At 38.5% G+C, this 23,390-nt stretch overlaps 2 protein-coding genes across 4 annotated transcripts; both read right to left on the reverse strand.

Moving 5' to 3' along the window:
* Positions 1 to 6,799: 6,799 nt before the first annotated feature.
* Positions 6,800 to 16,374, reverse strand: LOC106700165 (transmembrane protein 200A-like). Its single transcript, XM_023345178.1, has 2 exons — positions 14,169 to 16,374; positions 6,800 to 10,501 (listed from the first exon to the last, which is right to left on the reverse strand). Exon 2 carries the CDS (start codon positions 10,463 to 10,465, stop codon positions 9,197 to 9,199), a length of 1,269 nt encoding a protein of 422 aa, XP_023200946.1. The 5' UTR covers positions 10,466 to 10,501; positions 14,169 to 16,374; the 3' UTR covers positions 6,800 to 9,196.
* An 86-nt stretch (positions 16,375 to 16,460) lies between these two features.
* trnau1ap (tRNA selenocysteine 1 associated protein 1) lies at positions 16,461 to 23,195 on the reverse strand. Of its 3 annotated transcripts, none has more exons than XM_005814264.3 (9): positions 23,059 to 23,195; positions 21,771 to 21,868; positions 21,594 to 21,693; positions 21,455 to 21,504; positions 21,231 to 21,362; positions 19,857 to 19,973; positions 19,543 to 19,750; positions 19,420 to 19,456; positions 16,461 to 17,182 (listed from the first exon to the last, which is right to left on the reverse strand). In XM_005814264.3, the coding sequence occupies exons 1-9, from the start codon at positions 23,080 to 23,082 to the stop codon at positions 17,022 to 17,024; spliced, it is 927 nt and encodes a 308-aa protein (XP_005814321.1). In that variant the 5' UTR covers positions 23,083 to 23,195; the 3' UTR covers positions 16,461 to 17,021. The 3 variants fall into 3 exon arrangements, with proteins under 3 accessions (XP_005814321.1, XP_023200948.1, XP_023200949.1); XM_023345180.1 differs by having other exon boundaries at positions 21,594 to 21,708; XM_023345181.1 differs by lacking the exon at positions 23,059 to 23,195 and adding an exon at positions 22,231 to 22,323 and having other exon boundaries at positions 21,594 to 21,708.
* Between the last annotated feature and the right edge of the window lie 195 nt (positions 23,196 to 23,390).

Raw genomic sequence — 23,390 nt, forward strand, 5'->3', positions numbered from 1 at the left:
ATTTTTTTTTGGAAAGGGGTAAGACTGCAGAGGTGTGCACATCCACTCATTAGATGTGGTAAGTTAAGATTCACAGAGTGTACAGAGAATTTAGGTTAGGGATCAAAAAGGGAACAAAAGTAACAATATTAGCTTTTATTTGAAACCACAAAAAAGTGACTGAATTGTTGTTTTTGATATTTTGTTTGGTATTCACCTTATATATATTTCTTTTTCATTCAGTGTAAATAGACCTTGCATGAGGCTTGCTTGGTGTAGTTGTGTGTAGAGAGCGCCCCCTGTATGCGGAGGCTATAGCCCTTTTTAAAAGTTGTCCAGGGTTCGAATCCAGTCCTCATTACTTTTGCTGCATGTCTCCCCCCTTTCAATTTCTCTCTACTTACTGTTGTAAAAATGAAAAAATATCATAAAATCATAAAAAATAAATAAATCAATCCTGAATGGGTTTATCGGATCATATAAGATTTTAATTTAATAATAATGCTCATTATATCAAATGCCTACTGTGACTACATAGGTGTAGCCACTGTATGTAGACTGTGATACTGGGCAGTATATATGTATATTTCTTATAGATAGTGGTGGAAAAAGTACTCAAACAATGTACTTAAATAAAAGTACAAATAAACAGACAAAAATGTACTCTAGTAAAAGTAAAAGAACCACATTAACATTTTTACTTGAGTAAACAAAGAGCAATGCAGCATACATTTAATTTGATTATGAGACCTTCACTCAAAAATGACTGACTTTGTTTTGTATACGAAGCTAAAGTTGGCTTCTGATTGTAGATTCTGATTCGGGAAATGGCTAAAGGGCCAGTCCACCCAATTTTTCACCTTGAGTGCTCCAGCTTAAAAACTACAAATTCTAAGAGACATTAACCACAACTAGAATAGTCTGAATTCAAACCCTGTAGATCTTTTTTCTTTCTTTTTATTGTAAGTTTTCTTTCTGAATAGCATTAGTCTACCATTCTGTCATGTATTAGACAGGATACAGTTATAAAGAAAAGTATTTATCCATGATTATCCAAAATACAATAAAATAAAAATTTTAGCTATTTCCCAAATCTATCTAGTAGGTAATGTTTGAAATAATTATTATAGATTATAAAAAGATTAACTAAATACATAATGGTTTACCACCTCATAATACTTTTCACACGCCTTTTACCAGTGAAGCATAACTGTCCATTAAGAAATGAAAACCTTTGCTCCCTTCGTGAGACTATTATTTATTATTGGTCTCAATTGCCTAATCATAATGAACAGCTTTTGAATTCTTTCCATTATTCATTTGGTCTGGGATTCATAAGCAAAAAAACTTAAAAGAATTGTTTTGTATTTAATTTTTTACCAACCTGCTTCTAGCCAGAATTGTTGCTTTATAGCTGGATGATTTATTTACAATACTTACTATATGCTAACCAAGCTTTTTTTTTTCTTTTATTATCATCATCAGCATTATAAACTCATATCTTACAAAATAAATGGGACAAAAATGATTTCATAAAAATGTATTTATTAGAATAACAAACACTCAGTTAATCAGCTGATGTGTTCAGGGAATCATGAAAAGATATTCCAATAATTTAAGTATATAAATGATGAGGAGACAGTGAAGAAGTCGATGGCAGGTTAGGAGGAGGAAGCGGATCACTGGGAACTTCTGGGAAGCTGCATCCAAACCTGGAACTGTGGAACTCCTGAAGATCTGTTTTCATTGTTTTTCATAAAACAATGAAAAATAAATAAAAAGGTTCACACGGTATGTAATAAAACCACACAAATATACAAACAGAAGTGAAACATGTTCTCTTTGATTATTAAGGGGTACTGTCTTAAAATATTTATCTTGCTATGACTTTACATACTAAAAAATTCCAAGGAAGGGAATATAAGTTAATTGTGGCAAAGTTTAAAAGATACTGAGCAGTATCAAAATCTCCAGAAAGTAATTTTATATTTTGATACAAGTATTAAACGACACATATGCAAATACAATAAACACTTACACGCTGGGCTACCTGAAGAGCCTGCAGCCGCCAGCCCTGTTAGTGGAGTTATGCTACTCTAAATATTCAGGTGTACATTTCAAAGAAGCCTCATTTTGGATGAACTGAGTGATACATTCCACTATGAGGATTACTTTCTCACCTAAAATCATCTTAAAACAACTTTTTGTGATAAATTAATAATGTACTCACCTGTACTCACCACTTACATTTCTTATTTTTACTGAGGATCTGGTCCGATATGATTTGTTCTTTGTTTGATTCTCCTCCGGCGCTCTTCCATTTTGTGCAGTGAGTTTGCAAATGTTTTTGCTATTTGCAGTGTTTCTCCCCTTTGCTTCTTTTTCCTGTGATTGCAGTGCTTTGTTTGTGATTGCAGCCTTTTTTGCTTGCATTTGTTTTGTTGATTGATGGCTTTTGCTTCTATTTTCTATTATTCAGCATTTTTTCAGTTTTCTGCTGCATTTGTGTTTTGTTTTTTACATGTTTAATTTGTCTTGCCATTTGCTGTGCCATTTCACCTGTTTGCAGCTCACTTCGCCTCACATCTGTCAGCTGCTGTGTCATCCAGATCAAGTGATGACATTAAGCAAGTTCCTTTTCAGGGGCTCTGGTCAAAAAACAGCAACTTCCATTTTGAATGTAAAAGAAGAAAGTTTATCCAGACTTTAATGTCATCAAGACATACTTGAATGTATAATTTGGTCCATTTAAAATGTCCTTATAAATGTACACTTAAGTATTTTTTATAAACTTAAAAATGCCCCAAATTAGGTAAAAGTATTTAATTAGTATACTTTCTATACTATGGGTAGGGGGTAAGGGGGTTAGGGTTAGGGTTAGGGTATAACCATAAAAATACATATATTTTTATGTATAAGTTCATACATAAAAATGAACTTATTGCTAAGGGCAAAGAATGATGTAATAGCATTTAAATAATCTAGCCCAGGGAATAGCTACAGGAGTAGTCCAGGAGTGGGCAGCCTTTAAATGTATCTTTACTTAAACACAGTCAAATAATGAGGTCATTGACAGGACTCTGGAGAACTTAACTGCACTTAGGAGGTGATCTGGCTATTTTATTGAAGTGTGTTGGACCAGGGATACGTCTAAGAGTTAAAGGACACGACCCTTGAGGACTGGGATTTCCTACCCCTGATTTAGCCTATAAAAAACAAGGTAAATATTCAAAGGAGGTTTGCTCAGTCAGTTGAGCTTTCTGAGTTATCACAAATATTAGCTGCTTCCATACCTTCAACTTGCATGTTGGACCAAACCACCTAATCAAATTATTTAAAGAAGTGTTCCCCTTCTTTTTTATCCCTATTTTAGATATCTACTTTTAGCAAATGGGCACATACCACAAGATTTTAAAGTCTCTGTAGTTAAACCTTAAGAAACCTTCTCTCAATCAAGATGACATAAACCAAGCGAGTGATGGCGAGATGAAACTTCATGAAGCACTGAGGCATTCCATCCAATTGTTCGTCTCATGAGCTGATGCGCCGTGGTCCTTCGTTTGCTCTACTGGACAATATTTGTAATATTACAATGAATAAACAAGTAAATGATATTTGTTATTCTGATACATAAATTTTGATAAATTCTTAAGAATATCATCAGTTATATGTCTTATACTGTCTTATACTAGAAAAACAAATCATTATACTGGCCAGCTCAGGATAATGACCACAAAAGCATTTACACTACAACTAGAACCTCCAACCACTACCTGATCTTACAACTGAAGAAGCTCTTACTGTGGAACAGGAGGGAAAAAGTATCATCACTGATTCATTTATACAGAGAGATGAGTATATGCATGAAAAATGTACACCAGGGACAGTTTTTGGACAGTTTTAATTGAGACATCAACAGCACAGCTCTAATTTAAGCTGATATCTGTCTTGACAGGGAGAGTGCTATAATATTTTTTTTTATCTCCTACTAACTGAATGTTTAATATTAGCAACACAGGCATAACCATTACATTTAAACCTACTACATACACAGGACAAGACACTACTATTTACTGTTCTGTCAGATTGATCATATTGCTTGGTATACATTTAAGAGTTTGATATAACACAACAGACAGCACAAACACTAAAACATGAAAGGCAGAATGCTGGAACTCACCCAGACACTAAGAATTACACAAGATCCAGGTGGACTTGTGAACCAATCTTCCTTTGAAATCAGAGGATGAGATCAGGGGCTGAGAAAGTAAAGGATGTTTGTGAATGTGGTGATCACATAAACACAGACACACTCAGAATCAATTAAAAACCATTAATATTAATAATAAGAAAATAATGATGGCACAAAAATGGTCGTCTTTTTACGACTTGGGTCTTTTTTAAAAACTTTGGACCTTAACAACAACGTTAATCACAGTATGAGGCACCATGTTATTTAATCACAGGATGTATAAATGCTTAACACTGTTACTCATTTCCATCCATTTTCCAACTTTAACAGTAAACGTTAAAGCTGAAGGTCAGATAGCATTCACAAAACCTCTAGATCAGGGCTGTCAAACTCATTTTCATTTTGGGCCACATCATAAATCTGAATGTTCTTAAAGGGCCGGTTGTGCCAGAATGTATTGATAAAACTAAATAAACTGTTAAATTGTCAATAAATAGATGTTCCTCCAAGATTTTGTGATTGTTGTTTATTGTCTTAGTGGGTTTTCTTTTTTTTTTTGCAATCACATTACAGATGTTGTGGTGCCAATTTAGAAACATTTGTAAGGAATTTTTATGATATTTGCTCTAATGTATTAAAAGTGACTTTTTGTTACTCGCTGCATCAGTTACACACTATAACGTAACATCAAGTAAGGCTGAGGCAGCTGTCACTTGAACGCCAATTTTGAGGAAATTTACTGTAAAATCTGAACAAAATGTGGAGAATCTGTTGATTTTGTGAAAATTTTGAGAGATTTGTTAAAATCTGGAAGGACTTATTGATGTAATTTGGAATCTAAAGGGCCACATGAAAAGCTACGGCGAACAGGAATTGTCCCCTGGGCCTTGAGTTTGACACATATGCTCTAGATCAGGGGTGGGCATTCCTGGTCCTCGAGGGCCGGTGTCCTGCAACTCTTAGATGTCTCCCTGATCCAACACACTTGAATCCAATAGCTGAATCACCTCCTAAGTGCAGTCAAGTTCTCCAGAGTCCTGCTAATGACCTCATTATTTGACTCAGGTGTGTTGAAGTAGAGACACATCTAAAATTTGCAGGAGACCGGCCCTCGAGGCCTGGAGTTGCCCACCCCTGCTCTAGATCAAACCTTTAGAACAACTGTCTTTGAAAGACATATAGAAAACAATTGTCCCTTCCAGTGACCGAATAGTAAAAGTAAATTATGTCAAGTTACTTTTTAAAAAAATCAAAACAGAACTTTTTCACGTTTATACAGAACGTAAAAACGTGAGCATTAACAGAGGTAAAAATATACCATTCATTCACTGAAAACACCTTCAGTGAAGTATGTTTGGTCAGGAGAGTTGTGTAGCTTCACTGAAGTAAAAATGAAACAAAAGAGACGCATGTTTCGTAAAGTGGCACTCAAAGTCTACACATGTTAAAATGTGTTTAAATAGTTTCTGCTTCAACAGTGTGTTATTTTAAGCCTGTGGATCCCTAAGCAACTAGGCTATTGCACTTTTTCATTATTTCAGCTTTCCCTCCAAACAGATTTGTTTGTTTTTTAATTGAATGGCTTAAGATAAATAACATGAGAAAAACATTCTTAAAGGGATCCATGATTAGTCAAACATATTCGTCTAGATATATTGTAATTTTCTTATTAAATACAAAATTGCTGTTTGTGATATCAGACACAATTTCCAAAGGACCTAAGTGCATTTCTCTCCAGAAGACTGAGTCAATTGTACGAGCAAAACTGGTACAGGCTCTAACAGGTGGTCGTTACCTTCGCAAGCTAAAAACAAATGCCATGCCGACATTTTTTATTAAAAAAGCGCCTAAACCCTGCTGCCACAAGCTAGTGAGCTAAAGACGATGGGAGAAACATCAGACGTGCAGCTCTGGAACCTATTTGAAATGCTACGGATACTGCTGCGGGTACTGAATGTGAAACCATGGACTGACACCGGACTTAAGACCGGATCCTAAACAGCTGTTTAGAGTCCGGACATAGAACTACAGACACTGGGAGAAACATCAGAGACAAGAGGTCTCTTTTAGGGAGCTCCTTTAGATGATAATGGAGCTATTGCTACTGCTGCCAGTACTGAATGTGAAACCACATTCTGACACTAGACCAAAGATCGGATACAGAATTATAAAATTACTTACTGGATCACATAGTTACAACCAGAGGTAAGTGTTGTTCAGTGTTTCAATTATAAAGCTGAAGGTGGCAGCAGCAGCAAAACACCAACTCTTTCCTCTTCCTCCTCCTCACCTTCATCTCTAAAGTCCCACTGATTTCAATCCACTTCAGTTCAATGTGAAAAGACTTAACCCTCTATGGCATGGCGTTGCCCTCAGGCAACAAACCACATAGCTGTACCTCACATTGCTCCTTTATTTTATTTTTTGGGGGGCATGATTTTTGACATATTTTTGTCCAAAAAATAGTTCTTTTATGAATATAGTTTTTGTTTGATTTGTATTTCATTTCTCATAATCAGTGTAGACAATCTTGGTGTTCTAGACCAATGTTACCCTGAGGCAACAAACCCAAATCTGGTTCCAGGAGGTGTCAGAGTCCGATTTTATGATTGACATGTAATTAGGGACCACCAAGCTCCCAAAGAATGCAGGAAAATATTTCTTCCCCACAAAAATAAAAAGTCATGCCATAGAGGGTTAATGACATTACTCATCACTGTTTTGGTTGGACAGAGCTACACCAAGTAGTACACCAAGTAGACTTCATTTACCCAGAATGTATAGCAGCGTGAACAACATGGTGATGTACGTGTGACAATATTTGATTAAAATTTATAAAAACTATTCAACCTGCAGTATTATTCGTGTATTGTTTTTACATGTAAAATAAATATTTGTCAATAAAAGTCTATCGTTACAACTAATCGTGGATCACTTTAAGAGCCACTGTTTCAGCTAACTGTACAATTTTCAAATCCATAGTTCAGCCAACTCACGTGGACATGTTTAAATATGTCCACCTTTATTATAAAATATTGAAAAAAGTTGGGCTTACCATCTACATTCCAACCTCATCACTACACTACAACATGACTGTTGTTCAACAAGTCAGCACTTAAAGGGAATGATAGCCAGTTATCATTCCCTTAAATGAGAGTCATATTGTTATATACATGACCTTGGAAGCAATGGGGTGATGCTGGGAAGACTCCGGGGCTGAAAAGCAGCAAATAAACAGGCAGTACGACTTATTGATTGATGCAAGAAGTTGACAGCTTAAGAAGACACCACAAATTGGTGAGGTATGTTTGACATGGAATTGATTGATTTTGTGTTGATTAGCAGCACAGGTTGCATTGCTGCCTTCAACCAGTTAGCAACCATTCCGTCATGTATGGCGTGATCGCATTGAAGTGAATGCGATAAAATTCACTTCAGTAAAATCGCATTTACTTCAATGCGATAAAATTGAAGTGAAGTGCGATTTTATCGCATTCACTTCAAGTTTGTGGAAGACACTAACTTTTCTTTATTATTCATTATTATAGTGGATGTCATGGGTCAGAAAAAATAAACACAGTCTTGCTGTGGGTTCAGTCCAGGAAGTGCCACAGGTTCTACATAGATAAGAGTGTGTAAAATGGCTGTGATGCCTGGGAGATTGGTGGAACTCCTATCCACATGATCCCAATACATGGACTGCTGTATTCACATACCCGCAATGGCAGATTGGGCGTGCTGAGGCATGAAAGACTCATTCCATCAATTCAGTTGTGGCAAATGTATTGGATGTCCAGGTCACCTGAATATTGGACGCGTACCCTAATGATGCACGTTGTGTCGCAATCTGACTGAGAGAAGTTGTAGGTCAAGGCCAGTGGTGATCCTGGTGGTGTGCCCATGATGTGCAATAGGGAAACCAACCCGGGTGATGCAGGAAGTTCACCAGCCTACCCCGACTGGCGACGTGGTGAAAGTTTGGCTTGGGTGGCTCTGGAGGTCCAGGATGTCATTGATGGTTAGTTTCAGTTATGAAAAATAATAAAAACGCTTGCTCAAAACTTAGTCTTAAATTAAGTGTAAAATACTGAAGCACCAACATGCCTGAAGAAGCCAAGTCTTCTTTGTGGTATAGACATTTCAGCTTATCATACCCATAAACATCAAGAAGATGCTTTATAGAACTTAGATCCCACCGTTTACTGGATGTGTTGAAAATTATAAGTTTCACAAAGTGCAAGTTACGAGAAAACTACATTATGAGTGCATACTTGGAGGAGTAGCTCAAAGTTAAGTCAAAACATTGATGTCACAAGTTATTAGTACAGCATGCCATGTGAACTGGCAATAAGGGAGGACAAAAAGACAAAATAATGTAATCAGAACTGATATAAATATTTGCCAAACAAGAAAATAAGATCCAAGTTGTAGAAAAGTTACAATTATTTTGGACAAATAGCAGAACATTTCATTGACATTTAGTTTGCATATGTGGCCTATTGTAACATGCATTGCATTTGTCATTAGAAACATAAGAAAAGATGTCCCATTTTATATAGTAGTTCCATTTTTTGAGAGCTGTCAGCACTTTATGGCCTCATAAGCCCTGATAAACTGGTTCAGAAATGTTTATAGAGAAGTAACACTGCTGCGTGTCATTACTACCAGTGCACAATTTTTGTATGGGAAACAAGCCCATTCATTTGGCAAGAAATTGTAGCTTCTTGTTTTACTGCCAAACCAAATTGAAAAGGCAAGCAATATCTCCACTTTTCTTCAGCAGGCAGTTTGTGATGCTCCTCTTCTTTAAAGATGTAAAGCTTCAATTACTTCTATCCAAATTAGAAAGTCATAGTTGCTCTTCAACACTTCACCCACAACAAAGTAATTTTTGATAATTCTGCTGGTAAATAATTTAGTCTATATTGTATGACATCATTTATCTAATCCCAAATAATTTAAGACTAAAAATAGAAAAATATTTCATTTTATTATTTTTCAAGTTTTTTTTTAATCCAACATCTGTCACTGGAATGGCCCAGAGCCAAAACTCTTATCCCAGTAGGAACACTGATGCTCCAACTGGTTCAGGAATTTGTCCACAGAGTCCTCTTTGTTCTCCAGTTTCAGGTATCGTCTCCCACTTCCCAGTTCTAGTCGAGGCCAGCTTCCACCGGTTTGGTCCTCTTCTGCATCTGTCGTCTCTACAGGGATCCTCACACAACCCTGGGAACTTATTTCTTTTTTATTGATTTGGAGCTGATTTGTCTGAATGTTCTTTTTGCATGGGAAGAGTTCCTTCTCGAAGTGCAGCCCAATTTGGGCTTTGTAAGGCTTAGTCCTGTAGCTCATACTCTGACAACGTCTGTGTTGGGCAGCTGGAACATCCACTTCTTCCAGCTTAAGGTTGGACATGGAGCTAGCAGATACAAGGCAAAAATTAAGCTTGAGGAGTGGGGCAGTCTGTAAATTGAAACAGTGTTTGCTCCACAGTTCTTCCCCTGTCTGCGAATTACCGTCTACCTGGCAGTGATCACATGACTTACACAAGGTTGAAGGGGGTGAGGGTACAGGCTCTGACTCTTTGTGATGAGTCAGAGCTTCTGTCTTCAGGTCTGTTTGCTGGTAGATGCCTTCCACATTTCCCTCCTCCGGATGCGAATCCCTGATGTAGGTGGTCTGCAGTAGGGGCTCAGAACATGCCAGCTGCTGCAGACACATTATATTGAGATGAGCAGCAGGCAGACTGCTTACCCACTGATAGTGTTTGGTCATAGAGTTGGCTACTGCCAAGTCTCTGAGACCTGCAGAGGGCACAGCTGCTGATACAGAACAGATAACATTGCGCATCTGAGCTAGCAGCATCTGAGTCTCTCTATCTCTATTTTCATATAGGACAGTGTTTGCACATATCAGGATGAATAGTCCGACTCCCATGATTACTGGCCCCAGGAGCTTCATGCGGTCACCATGGAGGAGGCTGGCTGAAGAAAAGAGCCCCTTGGTACTCAGGCTCCAACTGGATGGCTGTGGATCCGAAATGCTTTCCGGTTCTGTATCTTCTATTATGGATGACCTTGACAACCGATAGGGCCAGTAACCAGCTACAGCCAGAGCAGTGCCAACAGCTACCACAATAACCCCCAGAACCAGGAATGCTCCGGGCATAGAACGGATGCGAAGCTTGCCTTGAATCATCCTGTCCTTCTTCATTCTGCCTCGTAGACAGAAACGCGGCTTCCGTCTGCAGGGAGGAGATGGTGGTCTAATACCTCTGCACATCTCAGTCTTCATGGCACAGTTATGTCCTGCTTAAACTCTGCCAGAAGCCTGTGAGAAAAGTACATTTGAAAAATTAATACAGCTAACTCCTAATCCACCAGGCAGAACATAAAGATTAATTATAATAGAATTTATCAGAGTGTCTTTTCCAAGTACAAATTGGAAACACAACTCTGGTGATAAGGATGCAAAATTGGATGAAAATACACACAGTATAGAAACATTTGATCATAATGATTAGGCATACAACGTGTTCCAAATTATTATGCAAGTGATATTTTCTCAGATTTTCTTAAATGGTTAATGCAAATGATGGTCAGTATAATTTTCAAGTCATGAACTATTACAGTATAAATCAAATTTTACTGAACAAAGCTCCTCATAAGAACAGTATTTTTTTCAAAAATAAAAAACTCAAAATGCCATCCATCCATCCATTTTCTAACACCCTTGTCGGGAGGGGTGACGGTGACTATCTCCAGCTAATGTTCTGGGTGAGAGGCGGGGTACACCCTGTACAGGTCGCCAGTCTGTTGCAGGGCAACAAAGAAACAGATAGGACACACAACCATGCACACACACCTAGGGAGAATTTAGAGAAACCAGTTAACCAAACTGTCATGTTTTTGGACTGTGGGAGGAAGCCGGAGTACCTGGAGAAAACCCATCATGCACAGGGAGAACATGAAAACTCCATGCAGAAAGACCCCAGGCCTGGAATCAAACCCAGGACCTTCTTGTTGCAAGGCAACAGTTCTACCAACTGTGCCACTGTGCAGCCCAACTCCAAATTATTATGCACAGCAGATGTTCTAAACATTTTGTGGATTATAAAGAACTGCAAACAGTCATGTACTAAAATGGTCACATTTTAGTCACATGTACTAAAATCAAAAGTTATTTCAATCAAAAACATCTTAACAGACCGAGTTCCATGTTAACATAGGAGCCCTTTTTTGATATCACCTGCACAATTCTTGCGAGTGTGTGGAAAGTTTCTGCTTGAATTTCTTTGCAGGATGTCAGAATACCTTCCCAGAGCTGATGTTTTGATATGAACTGCATTCCACCCTCAGATCTTCTGCTTGAGGAAACTCCAAAGGTTCTCAATAGGGTTGAGGTCAGAGGTCAGAGGATGATGACCACACCATGAGTTTCTCCCCCTTTTATGCCCATAGCAGCCAATGACACACTGGTATTCCTTGCAACATGAGATGGTGCATTGTCATGCATAAAGATGATTTCTCTATAGAAGGTACGGCTCTTCTTTTGAAAATACAAGAAAATGAAAGAAAGTGATAAGTCAGAAAGTCCATATACTTTGCTGAGGTCATTTTCACACCTTCATGGACTCTGAAGGGGCCGACCAAAGATTCTCTTCTCATGATTTCAGCTCATAAAATGACTCCACCACCTCCTTGCTGACGTCACAGCCGTGTTGGGACATGGTGGCCATCCACCATCAATGTACTACTGCGTCCATCTGGACCATCCAGGGTTGCACAGCAGTCATTAGTGAACAAGTCTGTTTGAAAATTAATCTTCATGTACGGCTGGGCCCACTACCACCGTTTCTGCTTGTGAGCTCTGGTTAGGGGCCCAATAGTAGGTTCAAGCACCACAAGCCTCTGGAGGATCCTCCACCTTGAGGTTCCAGAGGCACCAGCAGCTTCAAATAACTGTTTGCTGCTTTGTAAGGGCATTTTAACAGCTGCTCTCTTAATCCCATGAATTTGTCTAACAGAAACCTTCCTCATTATGCCTTTATCTGTACAAACCCATCTTTGTTCTGAATCAGCTACAAATCTATTCACAGTACGATAACGCTTCAGTTTTGTTAAATATCTCATGTTTTCATACCTTGTCATACAGCACTACACTATCTGATGATTTTCATCAGCAGAGAGATTCTTTCTCTTTCCCATATTGCTTGAAACCTGTGGCCTGCTTAATAATGTGGAACATCCTTCTTAAGTAGATTTCCTTTAATTGAGCTCACAAGACAAACTAATCAACCAGCTCTCTTTAATGAATTACAGTGATTCAAAGAGCCCTGACACACAATACCATCTATCAATTTAATAGCACAACAAAAAAATGTATCTTTATGACACTTAAATCCAATTTGCATCATAATTTGGAACACGGTGTATATCTATGAAACTAAAAGAACCAACATGATTGCATTTGCTCTTACAGCATCTGAGTTAGGCATACTTCCAGGCTTTTAACTTATCCCATCCCAGTATTTTATCTATGGTGATCCACATATTTGTCATGCAATATTTTTTTTCTGACAACCTCAAATTTTAGATATCATAAAATTTTTGTAATATTTTTTTATTTGTTGCAACAATTATGTACCTTTTTGAATAATTATGGAGCTCATAAAATTTTTGCACATGATATGACAAAAACAGATGTCAGATTAAATCATGCATTCATAACAGCTCAAAATGTTATTTTCAGAAACATCACTTTTTTTACAGATTTATCTTACTGCATATGATTTCTTTGGTGATTTATTAAATTTTTTATGCTAGGAAAAGCAACATATATCACAGACTAATGTAGACATTTAGTGGAATGTATTGATTGATTTATTATAACTTATCAATTAGAATCAGATCAGAAAACCAAAAATAATAAAAAAGGTCAAGCCCTCAGCCTCAAGTTTTAAATACCACAAATGTTTTGTCTCTCAAATCAAGTAGAGACTCTTGCTGGTCCATTCCATCCATCCGTCTGTTCTGGAAAACCTCAGAGCATCCTGATCAGTCCAGACTACTTCAACTTACTCCTTTCGAGGCGGAGAAGCAGTGGCTCTATTTCAAGCCCTGCCTCTGAGGCTTCTTAAAAACAGAAATGGATTGAACACATACTTTTGTGGTGTGTATATAATGCCTTTGATTGTGTTGTTTGAGAAGTTAATCTAATCTTAGGTTTAAGTGATTTTTTACATCATCACACTATGAGACTAAAGATATGTTTTAATTGCACTAATTGGTTCTCATCTATATTGATGATCAAAATCTGATTTTGACACTGTACGCCAATTTTCACTTAAAATGATCAAGAATGCAATCTGAGGTGCAATATTTTTTCATAAGTGTACATAACCATGGTTATATATTGCATATTTCTTTAATAGTTCCATGACATTTAGATGCCCTTACATTCTGACTGTAACATAAACATGTCTGTTGCAGCAGGGTTAATAAGATGATATATTTCACATCACACTGTTTATCTGAGCAGACAACTTAATGCTATAAAGAATTGTCATGGGTGCTGAGCGCACTTGACAATAACACGTCAAGTACACTTGAAAGCAGTGTCCAGACACTTTGACCCCCATTGTTCTGCGGGAGGCAGAATTGAGTGTGGCTATGTTCATCTTTAATATTTATTGTCTTCCTACTATGTGAGGCAGTTAATTAAAAGCCAGCTCGCTCCAAAGAAGCCACAAGTTGTGTTACATGATGGCAATAAATGTTCATGGAGAGCCCATTGTCTGATGACCTTCTTGGGTGGGATACGTCAATAAAACGTAATAATACTTATATATTTAGTTGTGTGCAATGCAAAAGCCTCACAAGCTTGCCTGAACACCAGAAAGACGGCGACGCCGTAGGAACTAGCTTACTGTATAAAGTCCATAATAAAAACTAGTCTACAGTTTCTTATTGAAAGGACAAAATCGTTTTGTGTTTACCTTAGCGATGACCAATCTTACACTGTCGTACCGCGACGTGCAGTGCTATAGGATTTCTCCTCCTGTTAGAGACCGAGCAGAATTTGACAGGCTGTCCGGGTTGCACCATTCCCATACTTCTGCCTCCAGCAGCTCAATGAACACACCGACAATTCTGCATAATCCTCGGCAAGCGAGTTGGCCTGACTGCAGTTCTCACTCTACTTGCTGATAAAAGAGGAATCTCTCTTCCAGAAATTATGATCGATTCAATCAGCAGCCGGTCACTTGAGAAAACTTGGGTGCCCCTCTCCGATCTAAACTGACTAATAGCTTGTGGAATCCATCTAAATCAATGACGATACATAAAGCCCAGGCTAAAGTCATTCCAACTGTTGCCCGTATTCCAATACATCCTCATCAGTGTGAGAGTGAAGAAGGACAAAGCACCGTGTCTGCCAACTCCTTGTACCCCACAGAGAGCTGCCCCTCCCGCTCTACTGAGTGCCTGCGGCCGTTGCCTGCATGATCCAGCAGTCAACTGAACAACATTCCTGATTCTGTGCACAACATTTTCGAAATAGGGTTTGCAGCACAACGCTCATTCAAAATGCAGCAAGCGTTCTTAAAGCAGAACCTATGTGTTGAGAATTATAAGAAACAAATCAGAGACATCATCATTTATGAACTTGTGAAAAAATGGGAATACATAGTCTAGCCAATGAGAAAATATTTTGGGTGAATACATTAAGTATTAAATTAATTAGTTAATGGTTAGGTATCAATTGTTCAGGACAGATGAATGGGTTAATCCTATTCAAATTAAAAAATACTTTGATATCAAACGAAAATTAAATGGTATAACTCAGCATGAATTTAGCATTTTTATTTATGCAACGGCATCTCATCTTCTGTAGTTGATTACTTAGCCATTACCACATCATTAACAGAAGAAAATGTCTGGCAAAGACAGTACTTTTAAGTTTCTTCAGGTGGAATCAAAATCTTTATTTTATAGTGTACTGATCTCATTAACTTATAAAATTCCAAAACCCAGCAGTGTTGCTTACTTTTATAATAATGTGGCCAGTAACAAAGTACATCTACCTGAGTACTGAAGTATATTTTCTGAGTATCTTTATTTCAGTATTTTTTATCCGTTTTGGAGGATTTACAACTTTCACTCTAATACATTTCAAAGACAAATATTATACTTTCGACTTCTCTACATTTCCTGTAAGCTTGTCGTTACTTGTTCCTTTTGGCTACAGTCCGCTGCTGATGGGTTTCTTTACTAAAGTAGAATTGACCACATGCTATGCTCCTCAGTCACAAGAAGCCTTTCTTAGAAACAAGTGGCATCCACAAATTCCCTACACATTGGCTCAGGACTTCAGGAAGATAAGTCAACATTAGGTACCATGTGAACAAGGTGTCGAGCAAGGATGGGGACATGTCAGTCCCCAAAAAGGCATTATAAAAGGGGTGCCATCTGAAAATTCTGTTGTGGCCTTGAAAGAAATTTTGTCCTAGGAACATAATGAACAATAAGTTTCAACATAAACCTATTGCATCATTCTGTATACTTACTGCTAGGGAACCCTGGGCTAAATGGGATTGATTTTGTACAATAGAAAGTCATGAACACTGCTATTTGGTTCCACCTAGTGGTAGAGAACCAGTGTTGCATAATCAAGTCTGAAGGGTTATAAATTTAAAGTTTACATATGCTTTTAAATTCTTTCTTTTCACATGTAGCTGATTCACTTATGGTCTATATAAAGTAGAACTGATCTGGTCTGAATTCCTGGTTATAGTAGCTCCACAACCACAGTGCATTTACGTCTGTTCTGACTTGAGGTTTTGGAGCAACTTGTTTTGACTGGGGTTTTTTTTTGTTTGTTTTTTGTTAATGTGAATGAGACATGTCATGCCACGCTCCCCCCAGATCGCAGAGTGTCATTCTTCAGCTCGTTTGGCTATTTTTGTAGTTTGAACTTGGACTACATCACTCCAAGGGGAAAAATATGACGGGTTCACAAAACTGATTAGCTGGAAGTCATAACCTTGTTTAGCAATCAAAGAAAATGTTATAGGCAATAGAGAAAGATGAACAGGCTGAAAAAAATACACCCCAAAAAGAATATAAAGATATATACGGCACCAGGAGATAATAAATGTAATTTTTTTTGCATTTCTAGACTCTCAAAGTACAAAATAAAAAAAATAAAAAACTGCATTCAAGGACTAAAAAAAGTTAATTTGGTCAATAAACTTCAAGGGTTTTGTTTTATACATTCTGGACCAAGGCAAGCCGTTAAAAAAAACTTTATTTTGTCGAGCTCATACTCGTCTTTTGTCTCATCTGTTCAAAGGACCAGAACCTGGTAGGTAAATTTGTATTGCTTACATGGGAAAATGAAAACTGGCAGAGAAAGTGTGTGTGTTTGTCCAGTGTTCTAGCAGAAAGTGTTTTAACATAAAAAATGTACCAATAATATTCCTTGTTCCTTTTGTTGCTCTAAAAATAACTTGGAGGTTTTAACTTTTCAGCAAACTTTTCAGTTCTGTAATTTATTGCATTAATATTGGTAACATACTATGACAAATGTATGTTCACAATTCACAACCTCAGTTCAAAATATGTAATCATCCTTTTGCTCAGACTTTATACCTACACACTAAAGCTTCTCATCTTCCATTGTTAAGCCTCCTGAATGTGTTCAATAAAATGCAGAGATGGTGACTGGAGAGATAAAGCTAACCTACTGAACTTTTGAGATTTCGCTCAACTCTGACCTTTTATGAATAAAAATCTATTTATTTCCTCAGTTTTTAGAAAATAAAACAAAAAGGAATTGAAAACAATGTATTTTAGATGGAAATGGGGTCAGGCAGGTTGGAAACAATATAGTCTTGTTCTGCAGAGAACTCTGGAGGCTGCCAGTGGCAGTCTATGATCGCATCATACAGTTCTTCACTGAGGTCAATAAAGCTTCTGTTAGTCTCCACTACGTCCACCACCAGGCTGGGATCTACAACACAAGCAACAAAGACCTGTGTTACAAATTGAACAGCCACCTCCCACTTCACAGTTTTTATTAGGGCTACCAATATTAACATGTTAACGCATGTGACTAATCTAAAAAGTTTAACGAAATATTGTATAGCGCAGATTAATCATATTATTCTTTCTCCTTTGGAGGGTTACCCAGATTAAAGAAGTGCATTTTTACATAGTCTTGTATTCGGCACAACAATGCAAAGACACAAAGGTGAATGAAAAAGATGAGTGAGGAGTCAGACTGGTGTGCTTAGTGGCAAATTTCACAAAAAAAATAAACAGTGGTTAGAGCGAGCATCCCCATATACAGAGGACACCTCCATGAAACCATCCCAGCAAAGAATTCTTTCTTTGCAGCATATCTATTCCCTCTTCCTGTCAAATAAGGTCCACTTATGCTAAAACAGTTCTTAAAAAAAAGCACAAAAAAAAAAGTGATGGATGATTGGTTAAAACTAAGGCAGTATGTAGCCTAACTATTATCCTTCCATCAAATCACAACCATCTTATTAAACATTTCTACATTACGTTTAAACATTATGATCAATCACAGGACTGGTGTGTAAGTAATTTGATTACATTTTTTAATCGATTGACAGCACCAGTTTTTATACAAAGCACTCAAAGTTATGAGAAGCAGCCATTTCTATTTTTTCCTCAATATTAACCATATTGTCTTCTCTTTTTTTAAACGTAGAACAATACAGGAGCCAGACAGAAGTTATCTCTCGCTATTTTGCAGCATCAACAATATTGTTTTGATATTCTTCTTGTGCCATCATTAAGATTTCTTAATCCATTGGCGAGAAGTATACAGTGAGGGAGGATGCCAGTCAGACCTGGCAGGCCTAAATGTTTTGTGATGGTCTGTGGGGAACGTCTGGCAGAGTCTCCTGTGAGACGGACCTTTAACTCCCATCTCCCAGAGTGATGGGAGATATTCAGGGGTCCTGGACAGGAGGATCCGTTGGATAGTTGGATCTTGGATTCAGGAAGAGCAGTGTGGTTTTTGTCCTGGTTGTGGAACACTGGACCAGCTCTATACCTTCAGCTGGGTGTTGGAGTTCACCAAACCAGTTTAGATGTCCTTTGTGGACTTGGAGAAGGTGTTCAACCATGTCCCTTGGGGAATCCTGTGTGGGGTACTTTGATATGGGCTGTTAGGTCCCTACATGACCGGTGTCAGAGTCTGGTCGGCATTGCCAGCATCGGGCTCGTTTTCGGTGACAGTTGGACTCCGCCAAGGCTGCTCTTTGTCACTGATTCTGTTCATTGCTTTTGCGAACAGAATTTCTAAGTGCAGCCAACGTGCTAAGGGGATCCATTTTGGTGGCCTTAGGATCGTATCTCTGCTATTTGCAGATGATGTGGTCCTGTTGGCTTCATCGGGTCGCTGGAATTGTTCACAGCCGAATGTGAAGTGGCCGGGATGAGGATCAGTGCCTCCAAGTCCAAGGTTATGGTCTTGAGCTGGAAAAGAACCCGATCATCTCCGGGTCAAGGATGATATCCTGCCCCAAGTGGAGGAGTTTAAGTATCTCGGGATCTTGTTCGCAAATGAGGGAAGAATGGAGCTGGAAATTGACAGGCAAATTGTTGCAGCATCAGCAGTGAAGCGGGCGCTGCACTGATCTGTCATAGTGAAGAAAGAGCCGAGTCAAAAAGCAAAGCTCTTGATTTACTGGTTGATCGACATTCCTACCCTCATCTATGGTCATGATCTTTGGGTCATGACCAAAAGAAAGAGGCCATGGATACAAGCGGCCAAAATGAGTTTTCTCCGTGAGGTGTCTGGGATCTCCCTTAGAGATAGGGTGAGAACCTCAGTCATTCAGGAGGGACTGAGTAGAGCCGCTGCTCCTTCACATCGAGAGGAGCTAGTTGAGGTGGCTCGGGCTAGTTAGGATGTCCGAGTCATCCTAACTAGGAGAAGGCCCTCATGCTGAAAGGACTATGATTCTCGGCTGTGTCTGGGAATGCCTTGGGATTCCCCAGAGGAGCTGGAACAAGTGGGTGGGGAAAGGGAAGTCTGGGCCTCCCTACTCGGGGTGCTATGCCTGCAACCTGACTCCGGATAAGTGAAAGAAGATGGATGAGAGAAGTATACACTTTTAGCCATGGTGAATTGTGTTGTCTGCCTTCCACTGATGATGGGTTTTTGTGCTCACTCTCAACTCAGTCAAAATACTCTACAATACAAAAACTTACCTTCAACTGCTTCTTCCTCTGGAACTGCTTCACTTTCCTGAAGCAAAAAAGGAGCACAAAACATCAGAATGACTGCTGTCTACAAACAGTTGCTGTAGAAGTTGCTTAGCACAGAGAGCTCACCTGTACTTGGGCATACTGTGAATAATCATACTGAGGATAAGTGTAACCATACATTCCTGCAGTCTGATCATACCCCCATGAGGAGTAATACCCTGGATACGCTTGCTGTTGGTACTGGTCATACTGGTCGTAGCCGTATCTGTATCCTGAGCTGGACTGCCATGACTGTTTGCTTTCTGACTGCTGTTGCTGCAGCTTGTTTCTTAAGCTGGGAGAGGGGAAAAAAAGGCACACTGCTGAATTTCTCTGATGGGCATTGATTCTACTCACATATCCATCTGCACGCTGATGTGGCTCATTTGGAAATGACTCACTTATTAGCAGCCAGGCTCAGCCTCAGAGGTTTGCCCCCGAGTCCCACAGCACCCTGACACTCATCCAATGCCCGCTTCTGAAGCCGCTCATCTGGGAACTGAACAAAGCCACAGCCCCTGAAGTGAAATATAAGGGCAGAGTTCAGAATGTTATGAGGAAGGCGCAGAGTTTACATGTTCATTAACAGCAAACATCAGCATGAGTCCTGACAAGAACCAATTGATCCTATACAATATGCTGAGCATGAGTATACTGAAGATTTTAGAGCAGTAACCTCAGACTGCACTCCTCAAGGGCCAGAGCCCTGCAACTTTTAGATGTGTTCCTTGGCCTACACTTGAATTAAATGGCTAAACTGCCTCACTAGCATGCAGTCAAGTTCTACGGAGCTTTACTAATGAGCTAATGTTGGAGCCAGGTGTGCTGAAGCAGAGAGACATCTAAAGGTTGTTGGACACTGGCCCTTGAATGCCAGTTTTAGACAATTGGAGTTTTAGACAATTGTTTTAGAGCAAACTGCGACACATTGCTCTGCCTCTCAATTATCAACTAGTCTCAGCTTCACTGATTTCTTTCTTTCCTATTCATACAGCACCATTTCACAACAAATATTTCACAGTAATGAGCTAGACAAATACAACCAAACACAAAAAAAACAATAATATATTTTTTAAAGAGCTATCCATGCAGGAGGCTACATCTCATTATTAACTAGATTGCAAACATGTGGAGACAGTAGTAACTAAATTGCAAGGTCCCTGGAGGTGATGTTTGTTTTGAATTGAATTAACCTTTGAGAAAAAGATGCCATCTATGGATAAATAAAGTATACATTCATCTAGTGGCAGCTTCTTCAGTAGCTTTGTGTAGTTAGAATATATCATCATCTAACTTGCAGCACAGAAAAGAGGAAGCTTTAAGTCTTTCAGCAAATGAAGATAAATCATTATTTGTTCTACAGAGATTAACTTCCTCTAGGTGGAGCTGCTACAAAGGCTGATTGGGTTCTCATTGTGAAAAACAAAGTAAAAAACAAAGATTAATTAGAGGGTTTTCTTCAAATTGTATCTAAATGTTGTCTTTTTTAGAATCTGGACAACAGCTGCAACACTGTTCTGCACTGCATGTACATAGCATTCATGAAAAACAGTGACAAAAACCAAACCTGAGGATATTACTTAAAGAATAATTCTATGGACTTAAACCATTTCTGATTTATCTATTTATGTCTTGAGACACAGAATACAGTATTTTCTCACAGTATTTGAAACAAAAAATAAGTGCAGCTTTGTAAAAATGAGCACTAAGATGGATTGGCAGGCATGACAGGCTGATTTTTTTGCACATAAATCAGTTCTGTGCCTCAGTCATACTTAGAGTTCCCCATGCTGTCAAGGACCACTTTCCCACCACGGCAGGACGGGTAACGGTTATAAAAGAACTCATAAAGCATCCCATCATCCACCTCTGGAGTCAGGTCTCCCACAAACAGAGAAAACATCTGACTGAAGGAGAGAAAAAGGCAGCAAGACATCAGAAAGCATTATTTGAGACCAATTCAATCTCTTAAGTTTTTTGATACTTTAAATGGACTCACCCAGCCTCCTGTTTCCCAAATGTGGCTCTGTTCAACTTAAATCTTGTAGGCTACATCAAAGACATATAGTTACATTTTCAAAAGGATTTCCATCAAACAACACACAAAGGAAAATGTGTTCAGGAAAAATTTCAAATACCGGACTGGCTCCTGGCATGGATTTCCCATTTACTTTGCGCAGACATCTTTCAGCTGTGGCCTCATCCGACATCTCTACGAAACAGTAACCCAAAGCCCCCCTGGGAGATGGAGAACTGTTAAACGTCAAAATGAAAGCACTGCAAATGCTGTAGCTGGCTGTGGGCTCAACACTTACCCTGTCATCTTGTTCCGAATGATTCGGACATTCACCACCTGTTCCCCCATTGTGGAAAAGGCTCTGGTGATGAACTTCTCATCCATGTAGGTCTCAAGCTGAAGTGAAAAAAACAACAACAAATAAAACAGAAATGCATTCCAGGAATTAATGATTTAGTCTGCTGAGCACAATGTTCAAAGTTGTGGTGTTTCTTTCACCACAACTTTCCATTTGGTCAGTTAAAAGAAGAGCTGGAACATACATTAATAATATATATTTATCGTGATAGGCATGCAGTCAATATCACTAATTATTGATCACGTGATCTGGTAGAATATTCTATATTAGACATATATATTATGTCTAATCATATCATAATTATGTCTTTCTATTAGATATAAAAAATAATCACTGAACTACAGTAGTAGTGAACCTTCAGAGCCACACTAAGATGGTTACAAAGTCAGCCTTCTGTCACCTGAAGAACATCTCCAGGATTATGGTTATGTCTCAGAGAGATCTAGAGAAACTCATCCAGGCGTTTATCTTTAGTCGCAGTGATTACTGCAACAGTGTCTTCACTGGTCTGTCCAACAAATCAAACAGCTGCAGCGGATCCAGAACACTGCTGGTTGCGTTCTCACTAAAACCAGGAAGTTAGAGCACATTATCCAGTTGTAATATTTTCTGATCACGGCTGGTTACAAAAAGCAGAAACTATCCACTTAGGCGTACATTGCAATTCATGAGCATAAATACATTTATTCTGGTGAACCTGAAAGCGAATGGGATTATGTTGCTCATTGATTTGGTTATGGTCAAATGCGTTGTTTTCGAAGTGCCCTGAATGCTGTTATGTAGAAAGAATAACTTTTAAACAATTTTTACGCGTGATATTACAAATATATGCCTCAAGAATTTAAAGCAGAGTTTTGGAAAGGGTTTCGATACACACGGTTTTTTTTCCCCAAAAGGCATTGACGTAGCCACCTACAATTTAGAAACATCTGCGGTGCGCATAGGTTTCAGCCAGTGAATCTCGCCACCAGTTAATCCATAACACCGGATGTGAACTATCTATAAAGAACAAACTTTAAACAGTGCTTTATATGGAAATAAACACAGACCGTTTCGTCTCTAACCACAAGTGAACCAAGTGTGGGAGATATTCAATAGCGAAGTAGTTCAAGGTACCGCTAGTAAAATTATGCTAAGTTTCTATTGTCCGCATGGAACTCAAGCTGTGATAACTGCTAGATGCTACTGTTGTTTACACGGAAACAAAATAGAGCAACTGTAAACTCACGTTCCCCATCCATAACGTGCTCATGATGCAATCCGCAAGAATTTTTCTCAGAACAAAAATTCTCAACTGGAATGCTCACTGACGCTGAAAAGTGGGCACTGCTAACACACAGCTCCACTCATACAAGACTTCTTCTTCTCGGCCTTTATTGATTAAAAAAAACCCAACCATTTGGTATGCCTTACCGCCACCTACTGGTATGAAATGTCGATGAAAACGTCTTACTTTATACATGTATTATCGATTCATATTTTGTTGTCCTAAAAACCTGATTATAATTTATATATATATATATATATATATATATATATATATATATATATATATATGTC

The sequence above is a fragment of the Xiphophorus maculatus genome, chromosome 13 (genome assembly GCF_002775205.1).
Source record: "Xiphophorus maculatus strain JP 163 A chromosome 13, X_maculatus-5.0-male, whole genome shotgun sequence".
In the NCBI taxonomy this organism is placed as follows: domain Eukaryota; kingdom Metazoa; phylum Chordata; class Actinopteri; order Cyprinodontiformes; family Poeciliidae; genus Xiphophorus; species Xiphophorus maculatus.